The sequence below is a fragment of the Alosa pseudoharengus genome, unplaced genomic scaffold, assembly GCF_046254945.1.
Source record: "Alosa pseudoharengus isolate Yale_2024_CS ecotype anadromous, Long Island Sound unplaced genomic scaffold, YU_APseudo_1.1 YU_APseudo_1.1_scf_12, whole genome shotgun sequence".
Lineage (NCBI taxonomy): Eukaryota > Metazoa > Chordata > Actinopteri > Clupeiformes > Clupeidae > Alosa > Alosa pseudoharengus.
Genome location: NW_027468587.1, coordinates 2658431 through 2676332, shown reverse-complemented (window position 1 = coordinate 2676332; position 17902 = coordinate 2658431). Strand labels below are relative to the sequence as shown.

At 42.2% G+C, this 17902-nt stretch overlaps 1 protein-coding gene across 1 annotated transcript; it reads right to left on the bottom strand.

Moving 5' to 3' along the window:
- Positions 1-80: 80 nt before the first annotated feature.
- ecm1b (extracellular matrix protein 1b) lies at positions 81-8834 on the bottom strand. The gene is made up of 11 exons (XM_076279740.1): positions 8584-8834; positions 8144-8206; positions 7797-7871; positions 7635-7697; positions 7361-7435; positions 6987-7255; positions 5842-6047; positions 5068-5344; positions 1651-1865; positions 1257-1344; positions 81-815 (listed from the first exon to the last, which is right to left on the bottom strand). Exons 1-11 carry the CDS (start codon positions 8654-8656, stop codon positions 639-641), a joined length of 1581 nt encoding a protein of 526 aa, XP_076135855.1. The 5' UTR covers positions 8657-8834; the 3' UTR covers positions 81-638.
- Between the last annotated feature and the right edge of the window lie 9068 nt (positions 8835-17902).

Genomic DNA, 17902 nt, shown 5'->3' with positions numbered 1-17902 from the left:
AAACTATAAACTGCATCATCATAGGCTGCCTACTATTCAAAAATAAATGAGAGAGAAGCATGAAAGATGACTAGGCCTACTGTCAGTAAAAAAAAAAAACTTTATTTGTCATTCATGAACGTTTCAATTTCAAAGACTCACTAGGCTAGACTATACCACACCTTACAACAAAGTTAGGAATGTTGCTTAGGCCTACAGTGCCTTTTAATCAAATTTGCAAGTAGCCTAAGAACTAGTGGTTATGCCAACAACACTAAAAGACAAGTAACAACATCTTTCTGATAGTTTGAAGAGAGGTCTTTGTTGCTCATGTTTTTGAAAGTAGGTGAATGTTGTATTTATTTGTGAAAAGGTGAAAGCCTAGGCCTACTGAAATTAACTGGCCTTGCATTTTGAAATAGCCTTGAATAATTGTTTACAAACCTCAAATGTAATTGTGTATGATGTACCTAAAATATAACAGAAATATAATTTCAAAGTGTACAAAAGTAGTATAAAATATAAATTGCAGTGTGTCAGTGGCTAAGTATCATATTTCATAGGCTCCTGAATTCGTTTTACTCCAGCGTTTCTGGTGTCCTCTTAAAAGAAATCAACTCTTCATCTCCAGAGAGAAGAGGATGGCAGGACATAGGGAATCAAATATGGACCAGAGGGCACCTTCTTCTCTTGAAACTTGGAGTTTCTGCAGCCTCTTTGATGGACTTCAGCAGCAAATCAGAGAAACATTTGGTGGGATTTGGTCCACAGCAGTCCGGGGTTACCATAGGAGACAGAGGTTCTTCTGAGCATTTCTCCCTTTGCAGGCTATCCAGCTGCAAGAAAAACAAAATGGCAGTCAGGGAAAATACAACATTTTAATTCAGATGATCATCAACTTCATTTTAGATATTGATAAATGTATGAGAGTGCACTGTTAGAGGACACTACAAGGGCTGACATTTTATACAAATTCCTTCCTGGGAAACACACACATAGCTTTCCTGAAATGTAGGCTAGCTGAGCTACACTGCGCTGAAAATAAATATATCTTCAGTGTTGAAGCCAACATTTTAAAATAGACAGTACATAAACAACATATTGAGAAGAAGTGTTGACGTCTGCTGTTGCAAACATCAAAAAAGTATCATGTTATAATGATTAGTCTGTTGTTCTTCAGTGTTCTTCCCTATCACTGGAGCTTTCCACATCCATATATAAAAAAACATTGTTGGCTGTTTGCTGAATGCAAGACACAGGGTTGATGCACTACTTACCGTGTCCTGCAAACATGCATGTCTCTGTTCTTGCACAAGGTGGCAGCACTTTTTCACAACACTGGCCACAGGAACCTTACCCTGTAACCTGCAAAGCAGTCACACCAGTTGTTTACAGTGCTATTGTCATGTTTGTCTATGAGTCATATCCTTTATGAAAACACATTCTCTATAATCTCAGTGAGACAGTGAAACATGAACAACAAGATGTTGCCATCACGAAAACGAGAACTGAAAGTGCCAATTCAGCACTATTGAATAAAATTAGGGCTAAAATTCTATTTCCAAATATTTGTTTCACAGCAGCCACCATTGAGAGTCTTGTGAACATATATTAAGCTCGATACAGAGACACCCTCTCATAGATCATGCATTTTCTGTCAAAATATCTCACTTCTTGAGGATCTTGTGTGTTTCACAGACAAGTTGAAGATGTGGAGGGACTCTGTTAGATGCCCTCTGCAACAGTTCAGCTTGGTAATCTGGATGGGGCGCTTTGGAGGAGAAGCAGGAGAGACGCTCGTCTCCCTCTGGCAGCCTGCAGCACTCGTAGTGTTTGGTCTTCACACCATGCTCATCCTGGCAGAAACGGTTCATCTCCTCTCTCCACTACAAACCATGGAGAAGAAGGGAGGAAAGGAACAGAATAGAGAGCAGATAGAGGAAGGATATTAGTTTTTTAAGCTAATTTTAGGGCTTTTTGCCTTTAATCAGATAGGACAGTGAAGAGAGACAGGAGGCACTTGGACCCGAATGCAACATAGTGATAACATTTACATTTACAGTACACTGTGTTGTAGTTATCAGATCCAGTGAAGTCAACATTCATGCTCACACACATTATCGTGGAGGACCACAATAGAGGATCCCCTTTTAGAGGTTCCCCTCCAAAACGAGATGCTGCATTATCCTTCAACAAATACATGTCAAATTTCAAAGAAATACACACAAAAATGCATACAAACACAGAAACACTGCTATCAAAGCTCAATCTTTTATAACTGCTGAGAGCAAGGCGATCCTCCAAAATGCATGCAACCTGATGGACAATCTACGGAATGTCCTTCTGTATAACCGGAGTCATTATCACGTGTAATGTAAATGTAAATTTACTATGAAATGTCTTTGTCATAGCACAGTAGTATTCATTCAGACAGAGTACACCTCTGTTTCAAAACAGACTGGAATATCTCAACCAATGCAGACATACATGTGTAGAGAAAATGAATGAGTTTCAACATGCCCCTGTAACTGCCCCAACAGGATTTCTTTCTGCTGTAACTGTGGTGAGTCATACCTTACCCTTTCCCCCCCAAAATCATTTCCATTATAATTACAAAAACATGCCCTGTTCCCATGAAAGGAATTTTCCCATGAAAACAATGGTTGGCATTTGTAAAACTTCCCACAAGCAGGAAAAAGTGTAGCTTACTGACAACCCCTATTCATATTTATGTTTATGGATAGACAAGGCCTTATCCATTTCAGGAAGGTGGCTTAAATTGGACATTAAACATTTTAAGCATCATATTTAACACTTGATGCACAAAGGAGGAACAAATCTTCAAATATACTTCTGACATGTTTTAAGTTAAAAAGAATGAATCATTATACATATTTATTCTTTTAGACACAAAGACACAAAATAGTCAGTATAAGAGACATCAGTGAAAGACTCATCTCACACACAAGGCTGGTCGCCTGTGGCTAAGGCTCGAAGATCAGACAAACGGATTAAATGTTACAAGTGCTGTGGGGCCGTGTGGACTATTTTCCAATGTAGTGACTGTCTTTTGCTACTCGATTTGTTAGCCTGGAAAATCCATACCCTGGTAATCTAGAAAGATTAAGGGTCTGGCCACGAACAATGTAATGGCCCAACTCGAGGGGCGGCAACAAGCATGCATTTGAAAATCTCACTGCACACAATTGGATAACACTAGACCAATTTACTTTGAATGATTCCGGACTTCGACGCAATCGGATAACACTACAACCAATGTGTACTGTCCTCCAACGTCACAGCGCTGTCTTCATCAGTTTAGCTGGTTCCCCGGGTTGCAAGGGATAAAAGTAACGTGCATCATTGCTCATTGCCAGAGTGTCTCGCAGAGACAATTGCATTGTGCTCTCGCAAGAACTCTGGATTTCCAGGGTACTCATTTGTACCTTTTGTGTTATTTGTGATGTCTTAATTTGCTGTAATTGATTGATTGATTTCACCTGTGTGTTTATTTACTCAGTGGTTCATTGGTTTGGGTATTCAGACTTCTGGGGCCTGTTGCACAAAAGCAGAATTAAGACATCCGGGATAAGTTACTGAGCTGCGCTCAATGAATCCAAAACAAGAGCGTACAGGCTTAATTGGTTGCACAACGAGCAAGCCAGGATGAGCAGACACGGATTCATCAAGCCAGGTGAAACCTATCCTGGATAAGTGCGCGCTCACGGCTCCCTCAAATAGACCCCGCCACCGATCACAGATTCACTGATTCACCATGGCAACTAGAGCGGCTTCATTGCTTCTTCTACGGTGTGAAGTAGGTAGATAGCCTTCTCACAACAGCAACAAACAGCAACACCTCTGTTAAGGAGAATATTGCAACTAGTTCCGCGACCACCACGCGTGAAATGGTTAGGCACTCCCGTGACGTCACATTGTCGCATGACAGGTTGGGAATGGCGAGTACGTAAAAGTTAATTAATGATCACAAACGTTTAAATAATGACAGTGGGTCTAGGTATATGTGATAACAATGTGTAGTGGGCAGTGGAATAACTATTGGTTTCCGTTTGTGGTGACTGCTGACTGAGATAAGGGATGAGCTTAAATAGATCCTGGAACTTAGCCTGGTCTGGAGCAGGCTAGCTCCACAGAATAAATCGCCATGGTGATTTATACCATAACATATCCTGCTGCCCCCTATCCCGCTTTTGTGCAACTGGATCACGGATAAATTGAGCCAGGATAACCAAGATATCCTGGCTTAATCCCTTATCCTAGTTTTGTGCAATAGGCCCCAGATTTCCTGGTATTGTGCTGAGTTCACCAGTCTGCCACCCGTGTATGTAGGTGAGCTACGTTTGTGTTACAAAGAATTCTGGCCTGTTACCTTCCTTTTTTGGACCTTTTGCCTGTCTGATGGACTGAGATTGCTTTGTTTGTGGATTATCTGAAGAGTGGTTCCAAAACGCTATATCTCCATTTTTAAAAACATTAAAAAGTTATGTAATTTAATTGTGTATTTCCGGTAATATCAATAAAATTGCAATTGTGTTGTTTTGATTGAGTAGGATCAAAGAATCAAACAATACCCAATTACAGTTCTACTGAAATGACTTGGAAAACAAAATGTAAAAAAAAGATTCATGAAATTTCATTAAAATGGAGGATATAGTGTTTTGGAACCGAACACTTGCTTGGCTAATGGACTTTGACAATCTGCCTTGTTTGTGGGTTATTAATGCACAATGGAGAAACTTCCTTATGTTTTGGTTGTGGACTTTGATTTTTTCATCTGAGTAAAACCACTGCAAGCTCATCTTGCCTCTGACTCCTACACTTCTGGTCCTGATTGGGACACTTGATGGTGGTTCAGAGGATTGTTCCATTATGCTCTGGAGACCTGTGTTCAGGACCCGGTGTTTACGTAACCCGTGACAAGGGTTTCTTTGGATGAAAGGGTTTGCTAAAAGAAAGCATCTACAATACATATATATATAGGTATAATATATATAGGTTACTAAAGGTACTACAAAAGTATTAGCATTAGCTAGTAGTAGTAGTAGTAGTGTATTGTTATTATCATACCTTCTCATCAGCACAGGCCAGCACTTCCTTTTTCCCCTTGCAGCAGCGCTTCAGGCCTCTCTCCAGGCGGTTGATGGCTTTAGACTGACGGGCTAACCATCCGTAGCCGCCACGAGGCAGGCAGCTGGCGACATATCGCGGTCGTAGTTTCCGCAGCTTACAGACCCACTTGATGTTGGAGGAGGTGGGTCGGCCGGGTGGAAAGCTAATGTCTGGGACTGATGATTCTCGTCTCAGGGCCCGTGGAGCAGCAGCAGCAGAGTGCCTTGCGTCGAATCTGGATATGAAGCCGTACATGTACATGTTCATCCCACAACACATCACCATCATAAAGCATTGCTAGGCCAGTTACTCCTGTTCTGCCCTCACACTGTGTGCTTCACAAGAATGCATTTACATATAAATACAGATATTTTCATTTTTTTCCTAATATAATCATCTCACTTGCATAATCTCTATGGTGCTTCAATATGCTGATGTCTAAGTTCTTGACTTTCACCTCCTCTTTCTCCCATTGTTTACACCCATCCTTAGCAACCTTAGTTTGTTTACACCCATCCTTAGCAACCTCAGTTTGTTCACTGTACTTAGAGTCACTCTACCCCACTCATCAGCTCTCGATCATAAAGTCAGTATTTTCTCTTTTTGTCCAGCTACCCCCCCTCTTTCTCTCTCTTTGTCTCTCTCTCTCTTCTCTCCTTCCCTCTCTCTCTCTCTCTCTCTCTCTCTCTCTCTCTCTCTCTCTCTCTCTCATTCTCTCTCTGGTTCTCTGACCTGTTGCAGTTGTTGGTGAAGGTGAAGGCTGAACCCCTAGGCAGGAGTTCAGGTCCATAGTAGCGTGTGGTAGACTTGTAGGTGGGATTGGGGGCCTCTCTCTGAAAGCAGTTCAACCTGGCTTGGGCCCGCAACTTACAGCAGTGATAGTGTCTCGTCTTCACCTTGAACTCATCTTCGCAAAACTCTTCAAGGGCCTTCTTCCACTGTCAGACACCACACAAAGTGTTTGTAAGTGTGTGTGTGGGATGTGTGTTTAATTGTGTCCCTGTGTTTGTGTCTCTTGACCTTTTCAGAAAGACATTTTCCACATTTTTTCTATGCTGGTTGTTATTTTTAAGGATGCTTGTTTTTTTCTAAAATGTTTTGTTGAGGTTATGACCTTGGGTACTTTTTACACTATTACTAGTTCCTTCCAGACTTTTACATGATTTTTACCGACATACCAATGGTTTTCCATCTGGAAAGTCTGTAATGATAAAATACTGTTTCCCAGACCTGGAAAAGTATCGCTATTTGGGTAAAAGTCATGAAAAAGTGCCGTCAAAGCATAAAGACAACTGGACAAAGCAGACTGATAAACCAACAAAAAAACTCAACATCTCAGCCTTCATTACTGAGCTATTTGGTCTGGATTTCCACAGTGCTGGCATAGCAACCCGTCAGCTGATAAGAAGCAGGCTCACCAGCTGTTTCCTCTGACTGTCTCATAAACAGGCCAAAACAATGAAGAAAACAAGAATCCTGATTGGCTATGAACCAGGAGGAGGGCGATTAATGTGCCAGATCACAGGAACACATTAGGAAGGCCAAGATGCAGGGCACTGTAACATCTAACATAGCTTGTTATCTGTTCACATAATAGATGAAGGTCTATGACCAACGAAGGATTTACCATATGTGTATTTTGCTGCACAAGTTACCTAAAAGACATAAATTACATGTACTCTATTTCCTTTTCCTGAATTGTACCATTATAGTTTCAACTCACCTTTATGCACTCTGTGTGTGTGTGTGTGCGTGCGTGCGTGCGTGTGTGCGTGCGTGTTTGTGTGTGTTGTGTGTGTGTGTGTGTGTGTGTGTGTGTGCGTGTGTGTGTGTGTGTGTGTGTGCATATCTGTGTGCATGTTTCCACCATTACTCACTGCCTGATGAGCGCAGCACAAGGTCCTGTGTATGTTCTGTTGCCAGCTGCCCTGACAGCACTGCTGACTGTACCAGGCCTCGGTGCGGTGAATGGCATCAGCTTGGCGGGACAGGTGGCCAAAGCCAGTATGAGGCAGTGCACCTGGAGGGTACCGCGGTCGCCCACTGCCATGGAGGCAAATCGCCTGGATGTTATCAGACGTGGGGCGACCCGGGGGGAATGGAACACGAGGTGGTGCATAGCCACGGGGGCCAAACTGACCAGGACCTGTGAGAGAGGGAGAAGGAAGGAGAGAGAGAGAGGACCATATTTAGTAATGATGCTCAGGCTCGTTGTGGGATCCAATTCTCAGAATCACATGATGGTGTCTACCTCTAGGGGGGAGATCCACTTCAAACTCATCTGTTATCTCCCTCTGTGTTGTGTCTGGGCCAGAGTAGTTGGAAACTAAGAACAAGCAAACACACACACACACACACAGTTACACAATGTGGCTGTGTCCGAAACTTTAGCATACCGTTTGTACTCATCTCACATGAGCTATTTTTGTTTTGTTTTGTTTTAGCTACAGTTGTTAAGACCTGTCATTATGGAAAGTAGTCATTTCTCCTGACACTCCTTGAAGTTGTCTCATCATAGTACCTACCTTTCTCCTTCAGGAAGTCAGGTAGATCAAAGGTTACCTCCTTTTGCATCAGGTTGTCTGTGTCTAAGGGAAAAGAGTGGATGCTTTATGTCCACCCAAATTATATCATACAAAGATAAAATAGGATGTATAGAAATATGACAAAAGTGAAACAATTAGTACCTTCCAGACCCCAAATATCGGCCAGATCAAATGTAACCTCTCTCTGGGACATGTCTGGGTTGGGGTCACTGCGGCCTAGAAGAGGATGATATTGAGTCAAATAGTTTTTGTCTCTCCTATGCTTTTTAGATATTCTTGCTCTGGTAGTCTTGGGATCAATAGTTGCATTTAATCAAATGTCAAAAGTTAAGCTATCATAATAAACCTATTTAAAACAAATACTTGTTGCAAAGTGGAGAGCTGAATGATCACAATCTGTCCTGTGAGACATTTTAACACTCAAGTTGCAGGTCTTGTAAATATCCTCTGTCTTTGTCATATCCTGTCATATACATGCACCAACTAACCTGCTTGTCCAAGTAGTTCACTCATGTCAAACGTTGCCTCCCTCTGACCCATGTCTTCAACATCTGGAGATGAACATGTGACATAGTCTATTTTACATCTGCGAAATACGTTATATAACAGCAAAAGTATCCTGGTAGAACAGCGAGCGAGGCCGGGAATCATAACACGGCAATTTCTCAGTAGACTAAAACAAAAACATAGATAAGGACAGCTAATTATTGCAGTATTCCGCTAAGCATAACCACTTCAAGAAATGTCAGTGGCCGGGCAAAATGTAAACATTAAAGTTATGAGTAGATAATCAGTCAGTTGTAACATGTAACATGAGCCATGTTGTAGCCTAGAATAATTATTTATAGGACTGACCTATCGAATGAAAACAAAAAAGGCCAACGGAAAATGTGCACTAAAGAGCATATAAAAACATATTACTACATACCGCTCGAAGCACTGGCCAAAGCACCAAGCCAGATGGCGACTAGCATATGTCCCAACATCTTTGTCTGGGCCATAGCTTCGTAACAAAACACAGCAAACTGTTGCGCTGCCGTCCAACGTGACAGACCTAGCCAAATGGGGACTGGTCCACAGATATCCCAAGTTCAGGAAACGGATATAGGTCAGTCTGGTGGCAAGTCAAAGCAACTGACGTCTGATTAAAACCGTTCCCTGAGTCTGCCACAGAGCGAGACAGAGTGCGCGTACTTAACATAATTTTGGAGATGGGAGGTTAAGAGGAGGAGAGTTTTCGATTGTGAGTCATAGCAACTCCTCCAAAAATGTATCGTCACATGAGTTGCATGCAAACGTCTCAAGATCTATTACATTCTGACTCATAAACTCATCCACAGCGGGTTAGTCGACGAAATAGCCATGACTGACCATGCACCACTGTTTCCCAACAGTGACTTTTGTATATCATACTAACCACAAATACTGTACGTGTTCCGAAAACACTGGCATTATTCAAGGATCCCTGTAGAAGTCGTCTTTCACGGCTCATATATAAATTCCCTGATGGAAGGTTGGTATTGGGCCATGCACGCATTCCTTTCTACCATTTTCTTCTTGGCAGCCCTTCCTAGTCTCATCCATTCACCTTGCAGCAAGCCAGGCCATCATATGGAAAAGAACCCAGAACCCATCTTTGTCATTATTTACCTAAATGGCTTTGAAATGTGTAGGCTATGTCTTCAAGCGTGTGTTTTGATCAAATACACCAAATGAAATAAAGCATCGTTCAATGTACTGGCTAATCCAAAAGACACTCTACTACCATTTTATTAACTGATATTGTGATAAAATCACTAAATAGCCCCCTTCCCATTTCTTTTAACTACCTGTCCTTCCTGTCAAAAGTTCAACCAATGACAACGATAGGAAATGTACACATGTCAGTTAACAGAATCACCCTGCGCATGCTCTCATGCACACTGGCACACTGGGGTGTTATTGGTATGCATACATTCTTACTGGGATCTCAGAAAAGAATACACCTTTTGTACTGAATTCTGACAAATACACCAACATCATTTGTTAATTACTTCATGTGAAAAACAGTCCGTCCTAAGCACTGGCAACAGGTGAGCCCTTGTCAACAACGGAAATGGAAGGAAACCTTGTAGAGGCAGATGGATAGGATGAGGAGGAGATAGGAGCAGGCAAAGACTAGGACCAAATGTAGGCCTATGCAGAAGTGTCCACATATATTCAGGGTCTATGAAAGGATGCTGTTTTTAATTTTTTGTTTGACCTTTTTTGTATCCACAAATGTTTCACTGCTCTTTCACTGCCCTATTATGAAGTGAATGAGATCCAGAGTTCCTTTGAGAAGATGGGAAAAGCGTAAAGAAGGACAAACATCATTGCATCACTCCACCAATCAGGCCTTTATGGTAGAGTGGACAGATGGAGGCCATTTTTGCCGGTAGTTTCCCCAAAAGCACCTGAACGACTCTCGCACTGATGTTTGTCCTTTACGCTTTCCTTTCAAAGGAACATTGAATGTCAATCGTGGTGACTATTGGATCCTTGGTTACTTGTCTAACCAAGGCCCTTCGTCCCGGATTACTCAGTTTGGCTGAGCAGCCAGATGTAGGAAGACTGTTAGTTGTTCCAAACCTTTCCATTTGAGAATGATTGAGGCTACTGTACTCTTGGGCACTTTCAATGTATCCTTCCGCAGATTTGAGTTTTCACACGACCCTGTCTCACAGGTCTACGAACAATTCTCTCAACCTCGTGGCTTGGTTTTTTCTCTGACATACACCATCAGCTGTGAGACCTTATATGAAGAGATGTGTGCCTCTCCTAATAATGTCCAGTGAATTCATATAGGCACAGGTGGACTCCAATCAAGTTGTAGAAGCATCTCAAGGACCATTGATAGAATGCACCAGAGCTCAATTGAACAATCGTCATGACAAAGGCTCTGAATACCTATGTAAATGGGATATTTCTGTCTTTTATTTTTTAGAAATTTACAAAACACTCCAAACACCTGTTTTGTTTTGGAGTATTGGAGTGTTGGAGTATTGTGTGTAGACTGATGAGGAAAAAAATTAATTGAATGCATTCTAAAATGAGTCTGAAAATTAACAAAATGTGGAAAAAGTTAAGCGCTGTGAATACTTTATATGCACTGTAGATGTTTTGAGTACTTCACAATGTGGAGAGAAAAAAAGTGCTCAAGTAAAGGTCTGGTCTTGTGTTGTGTTTGGGCGGTATATTCTTGTATAGCTCTAATCCTACTTGAAGAATATCTCAATTCAAATGCAAGCACAGGCCTATCCTAGGAAAACATGGTTTGTCCAATGTGTTTTGCACTGAGTAGGCCTACATTAGTGTGTAACTGACAGTCTGGGGTTACCATTGGCGGGATTTGGTGCACAGCAGTCTGGGGTTACCATGGGAGCATTCTCCCTTTGCAGCCTGTCCTGCAGGAGAATAAGATGGTGGTCAGGGATTATGTAGGTTCTCCTCCATAGTTGACGTCATTCATTTCAGATATGACTGAACGTGATAACAAACTATAGACAATAAACACATCTCATATCTCATAGATAAATTAATGTTTAATGTTAACAAACTATGCAACCAATCACATCTATAGCATTGAAATTGTACAGCAACGTTATACTTTAGTCTCCACATGCAAACACACTGTAAATAAACAACAAAAACTATTGAGAGATTCTCCTCATTAGCAAATATGAACAAACCTAGCCATATTATACAACTAGTCTTTTGTTTTAGTGTTGCTTTTTCACAGAAACTTTTCAGATCTTAAAGCCATTTTGTCATGCTGAGGGCAAGACAGTGATTTCAAGGCACTATAGCAGATTTAACTGGACACCTGATTTAACTGGACACCTACTCTAACTTGTCACTAGATGGCTGCACTATTTCAGAACACTACCAGCAGGAAACCCAACATGCTGTTGCATGCAAATGAATAAAGTTTCTGCTACAAAGCAGTTAGACGAGTAACTTAGTGTGCTGCTTCATGTTTATCTGAGCAAATCCTTTGAGAAGAAACATTTGCCTTAAAACAGGTCAAATAGTCATCAAGTAGTGCTAAATGTGCACTTTCAGTTCTCCTTGTGTGACGATTGCCACATTTCCCCTTTTGAAATACCATTTCCTTCATAATGTGATTCACTAAGATTACTCTTAAAGGGGGACTTGGCAACTATTTCAACGTAATAAACCCGTTTAGAAATCATTTGGATGGTTAAATGACCTGTTCCGGTGAAAATGGTGATTTTTCCCGCTGCCCCTAGCGTCCCCAGGCGGAAAACCAACCTTGCAACATTGAGACTACCGTCCTGGAAAGAGAAGTGAGAAACAAGAAACTCGTTTTAAATCGTGTTTAAATCGTCGCTCCGGGCCCACGACCGCAAAGGGGGCCCACTTTTGGCCAAATCTATCTTGATTAATTGTTATATTTACCGATGCTTATTTGTACTGATTGCTGGGGGAAAATAATAATGAAAAATGTTAGGCCTACTAAAGTTGCCACTGGTCCGTAGTGCGCTCACAATGGGAGTTCGTCTGTCATGCTGCAAATTAAATAGCCCGCACTCTCCCTATCGCTACACTGTTGCGTTTTAAAAGCGAAACTGATGCCACAACCGGTCTGGGTTTGCCGAAGTAGCCTATGCTACAGGCTGTATTTATTAGCCTACAGAAAATCAGCGACATAGCATGTAGGTCTAGTCTACACTGTGCACTTGCCGCGACAACAGCAGTCACTATCAGGCGCGCCAGCAGGAATGAATAAGCGCACCATCTACCCCTCCGCACGCAACAAAACATTGAAAGGCTTAATATTTGTCCGTTTTTCGGTTTCGTTCGTGCATTGGTCACCTAAAAAGTAGCCTACTGTAGTACAAAATCCATATGCAATATACAACAACGCCTAATAACGACCTATTCATTTGGACAACTTTATACGGCCCTATAAAGGGTAAAGTTACCTTTAGTTTTGTTCTAGTTTATCGTTCTGTATGGCTTTAAACAGCGTTCGTGCTTTAACATCAGTAAACATTATTCAGTATAATCCAGATGTAATGCTAACGTTTTGACAAGCATTTTGCCTACCTTGTTCATCTGAAATAACTCCTCTAGTTTTGCTGACTCCATCCTTTGCTACCTCCACCCTTTCATTGTTTAAAAAAAAAACGTTTTATATTCATGATAGCCTTGAAGTCTTGAGTTAGTGAATTAGCTTAACATTGTGTGTTGATAACAGCAACCATAGTAAAAGAAAGCAACAAGTATCCTAGCCCACAACGTCTGTAATTGCTGCGTGCGTTTGTTAGGCTATTATTCCCTCTCCTGCTCAAACAAAAGGTGTGTACATTAAAGTTGATTTTGACAACGTGTTTACAAATTTGAAAGAAAATTGTAAATAGCCTATTGTCGAGCAGTTAATGGGATACTGCACAGTTGTGAAGCAGTTGGGAAGTTATGGTGGGCTAACTTTGTGTGAACACACAGGAAAATTCTCTCTCCTTGAGTTGCCTGATGGTACGCACAGTGCATAGGCTACGGCCATAGGCCTACACCTGCAGGCGCGCCTGATCAGTTCGCATCGTCGCAAGCCTAAGCTGCCCCGATGCGCAGACTAAACGGTAGGTCATCAGGACATAAACCAAATGCCTCAGCCTCTAATAAGCACAATATGAAGTGGACTAAATAAAAACATGAATTTGGGATAAACACCGACAGTATAGGGGCCCACTAAAGATCGTCGCACCCCCTAGTGAACCATTAGCTCCGCCCCTGATCGTAGCCTACCCACCGACCAAAGCAGGATCAGTTTACATCCTGCATCCACAGCACAGAGGCAGGCTAACGAAATGCTAGCGATTGTTGCAAACGTGTATAATGGCAGAGCCGGCAAAGAAGCAGCGAAAACCCTTGACGGAAGATGCAAAGAAAAGGAAAAGAGCTTCAGACTGAGCGAGGGGGAGTTTCATAGAGAAAAAGCATCAGGCTTGCCTGGTGTCCCTTTAACCAAAATTCAAAGCAGACACAAAGCAAAGTGTCTTGTGAAGACATATGAAGTTATGCATAAGTAGCAGGCAGACCTGGTCTTTCCTCCTGTCGCTCCTGGCCCCTCTGCTAATGAGTGGGTGGGGCCAATCATTAAATTAGGCCCACCACGTGCTACTTTAGTAACCTGACTCCGCCAGATGGATTTGCTCCGCATATCCATCTGGGAACTTTTCATTGAAGAACTTTTGGGAAGGGGCGGACATACTGGTTAGCTGATTGGATAAACCATCTGTCTATCACCACCTTTGTTGGTTATCGACGGGCCAAATCAACCAATTAGATGAACAAAGTAATCTTCTAATGCCGTTTAACATACAATTAAGTTATGTAACGTGACAAACGTTAAGATGTTTTAACTTACCATTTATGAACCTAATCAACGACAATTCCCATCAAGTTTTCACGGTAGGCCCTACACTTCTGAAGATAGTATATTCCTCCATTATGAACTGGAATCAGCCGTGGAGGATGTCTGTGTCGTTCATTCCTCCCAGCTGCATGGCTGAGACTCATAGCTTCACAGTTTACCCAGGAATACTTTCTAATTTGAATAAAACTTGCGCGATAGCTATGCTCATCTCTGTGGATGCCGTCATGTTGTTCGTTGCGTCACACCTCAACCGCTCAAAGCCAACGCTGATTGGACGTTCGTTTGGTGAACTGCTCCAAATTTTCTTTAACGGAAAGTATCCAGACTGATCTGCGAGTGAAACCCTGAAGCTCGCGAGATCAGGATGGTCTCACGAGGCTACTACTTTAGGAGCTCTACAGCAAGAAGCTCGGTAGGTTCCACTGGTTGTCCCTTGGCTGAGCACTGGGGTCTACCGACCATCAGCCCTGTAGATGGATGGATAGGCTAGAAATCTAGACGCACCCTAGCGGCGGCAAATTAATTTGCTCAGCCAGTACATCTAGTATCAAACCATAGGGATTTCTATTGGCTGACACCGTGGACCTCATCCAATCACAGCGCTCTATTTTGTTAGAGAGTCTTAAGGCGGCCTTAACAGGATAACTACAGTCCTGCGACGGTGAACAACAAGGAAGGTGGCTATGGCGAACGAAGAGCAGTTGTTTGAATCGGCGTTGGCGTCAACTTTGGAGAAGTTGGACTTGTGCTTTTCTTTGAAAGTTGAGCAACACAATGCACTTAAGTCATTCCTTTCGAAGAAGGATGTATTTGCCGTTTTGCCGACCGGATACGGATATGGTCGTAGCGCTGGCCTATTGCATGCCTAGGCAGTTTGAAAGACAATTCTCTGCCCGCCCCTTGGATTAAGCGAGGTGAATGGTTCGATGCCAGACTATACATTTCAATGATATAGGATGGCCCGCCAGGCTAATCCTCATCTGTTGTCATTGGGAAAATTGGCATAGAGAAGAATATGGGTAGCACGGCTTTTCCATCTGCGTTGCCCTCCGCGTAGGTCGTGCTGCTGTCTTGTCTTGTCTTAGTTTTGTTTGGTTTCTGTTTAGCTTTGCTTGCACTTGGCAACTGCCTGCATTGTACTTGTATCCTTTTGTTTTATTTTACTTTTATCTTAGTTATAAAGTGTCTGTCTATCCATAGAGTCTGGGAGCAACAACTTTCAATTGTTTGTTAATTTGGCAGGCAGGGTTCTCGCTGGCGGGAGGCTAGTCAGTCACTTAGTGGTGGTGCAGTAAAGATGCATGTTTGCTGTGGTCTGCGGTGTTACTATTTGAGCTTTCTTGCTGTGCGTGTGCATGTGTGTGGGCTCTAGGGCACATTATCAGTAGTCTGCCTCCCCCAGGTAAGCCCCTGCCTTGCTCATCCTGCTCCATCGTGCCTCCCCTATGGAATCTGTTAGTTGTGATCAATTTTAAAATAAAAGAGCAACAAGAGAACATAATAAATATTTTTGTACTTTCCTAACTCATATTAGTCTTGTCTTTTTGCAGCTATCCCCCCCTTCCTTTTCCCTGGCTTCAGTTCAATAAACTTGGTCATGTTTTCCCTGGAATTCACGTCTCTTGTGTATACGAACCTGTGTGCAATTGTGTGTTCTCTTAACTCATTCCCTGGGTGCTAGGCCCAGGGTGGAGTAGTCATGCTCATCTGTGTTGGAGATCTCACCTCTTAGGATCGTGTGTGTTGGAGATCTCACCTCTTAGGATCGTGTGTGCTTGGCAGACAAGGCCAACATGGACACACACTTGATGAATAGAAGAGTAGAATACTTAGTGCTTTGCCTGTCGTCTGTCATCTTCTTCACACTGATCACATCCGCCAGAAATAGTTCATCTTGTGTTTCCACCGACAACAACGATGATGAGAGAACAAAGAACCGTGGGGCAGCGTGAGGCAGAGGTTTTTTTTTTTGATAACTTGATATTTACATTTAACTTGCAGTTGTCACGATAGTGCGATTCCAAATTTATGGTGTAGGGTAGGCTGCAGTCTGAAGAATGCATTTCTGTAATATTGCCTACTATATCGTTATTACACCTTTGCTATTCCTAATTAGACACTAGAGATAGGCAAGAGCGGGAGCGGCAGGGCAACATAAAAGCCCGTCTAGCATAGCAACCATCTAGCATATAGCAACACCGCTAGCATAGCAACACTGCTAACTATTTCCTCTCTACCAGTTCATCACATGTTCAGTGGCATCAGTAGAAATTTTGGGGCGCTAGAAATGCCACGGGGCTCCAGCTCCCTGTCTAAAAGCCGATTCGAGGAGAACTGGAAGTGTGGAGGAGACCGTGGAAGTCGTAGTCCCCCCTGGCCACACCTGTGAGGTGAGGATGGTGGGCAGCCATCCCTTTCAGAGCACGCCTCACCAAAACCTACAACGGAAGAGAACACCACGCCAATATCACTGGCATGTAGAGAGGAGTTCAAGTGGGGGAGATACATGCTGTGGTGGAACAGTGTGCTTCAGACCTGGTGGGCACAGACAGATCACTAAGGGGAGCTGCGTCTCCCTCCGCACGAGCCCCTGGCCTCACGTCGTCTTTTGTTGCGTCTTCCGGCGTGTCAAGTCTGGCTGCTATCATCATTTCATGAGGAGTATTTATCCAAAAGATTTATGTTATACATTGTCACATATAACATGCTATAAGCCTATAATTTCCTTTGACACATATTTGAATTTGAATGTCGTGCAGCATAACTGATCTGGTGCTTATCAAAGCTTCTGAACTATAACTATGACTAAAACTATTGACAATTCAAATATAGTCCACTCTTTGGCTAGCTCTCTGTTTTGTTTGAAACATCAACAGAAGTGATGTTACCGTACTTAGAGCAATTTATTTCAGATATGACTGAATGTGATAACAATCTATAGACAATATTATGAAGGCAGAGATTTTATAAACGTTGTCATCCTTGGAATGCCCTGGTATGTTTTCTATCTCATGCTACCTATACATTTTATATAAGACAAAACAACTACAAAACTACGCAACCAATCACTCCTATAGCCTACTGTTGAAATTGTACAGTGACATTATTCTTTAGCCTCCACATGCAAACACACAATAAATAAACAACAAAAAATATTGAGAGATTTTCACCACGTTAGCAAATATGAGAAAATATTGTGCCATAGTCTTTTGTTTCAGTGTTGCTTATTCTTTGTTATTACTGAAGGCAAGTCAATGATTTTGAGGCACTAAAGCAGACTTAACTGGACACCTCGACTCTAACTTGTCACTAGATGGCAACACTGTTTCACAACACTACACCCAGGAACCTGTTGTTTCCTGCAAAGAAATAAAGTTTCTGCTGCACAGCAGTTAGACAAGTTATTTAGTCTGCTGCTTCATGTTTATCTGAGCAAATCCTTTGAGAGGAAACCTCTCTCTTTAATCTTAGAGATTAAATCACAATTAGATTAATCTTAGAGTGAACCACATTATGAAGGAAATGGTATTTCAAAAGGGGAAATGTGGCAATCGTCACACAAGGAGAACTGAAAGTGCACATTTAGCATTTTTACTCGATGACTATTTGACCGGTTTTAACCAAAATCCAAAGCAGACACAAAGCAAAGTGTCTTGTGAAGACATATGAAGTTGTGCAAACACCAGGCACACTAGCGTATCATGCTCATCTGTGTTGGAGATCTCACTTCTTAGGATCGTGTGTGCTTGGCAGACAAGGCCAACATGGACACACACTTGATGAATAGAAGACTAGAATACTTATATAAATATGTTCAAATGAGAGT

Coding starts and splice junctions, on each gene's coding strand:
- ecm1b (XM_076279740.1), bottom strand. CDS start 8,656: ATGGCCCAGACAAAGATGTTGGGACATATGCTAGTCGCCATCTGGCTT. Junction 6,048..6,986: donor TGTGCTGCGCTCATCAGGCA/GTGAGTAATGGT, acceptor GGTGTCTGACAG/TGGAAGAAGGCCCTTGAAGA. Junction 5,345..5,841: donor TTCACCAACAACTGCAACAG/GTCAGAGAACCA, acceptor CTTCATATCCAG/ATTCGACGCAAGGCACTCTG.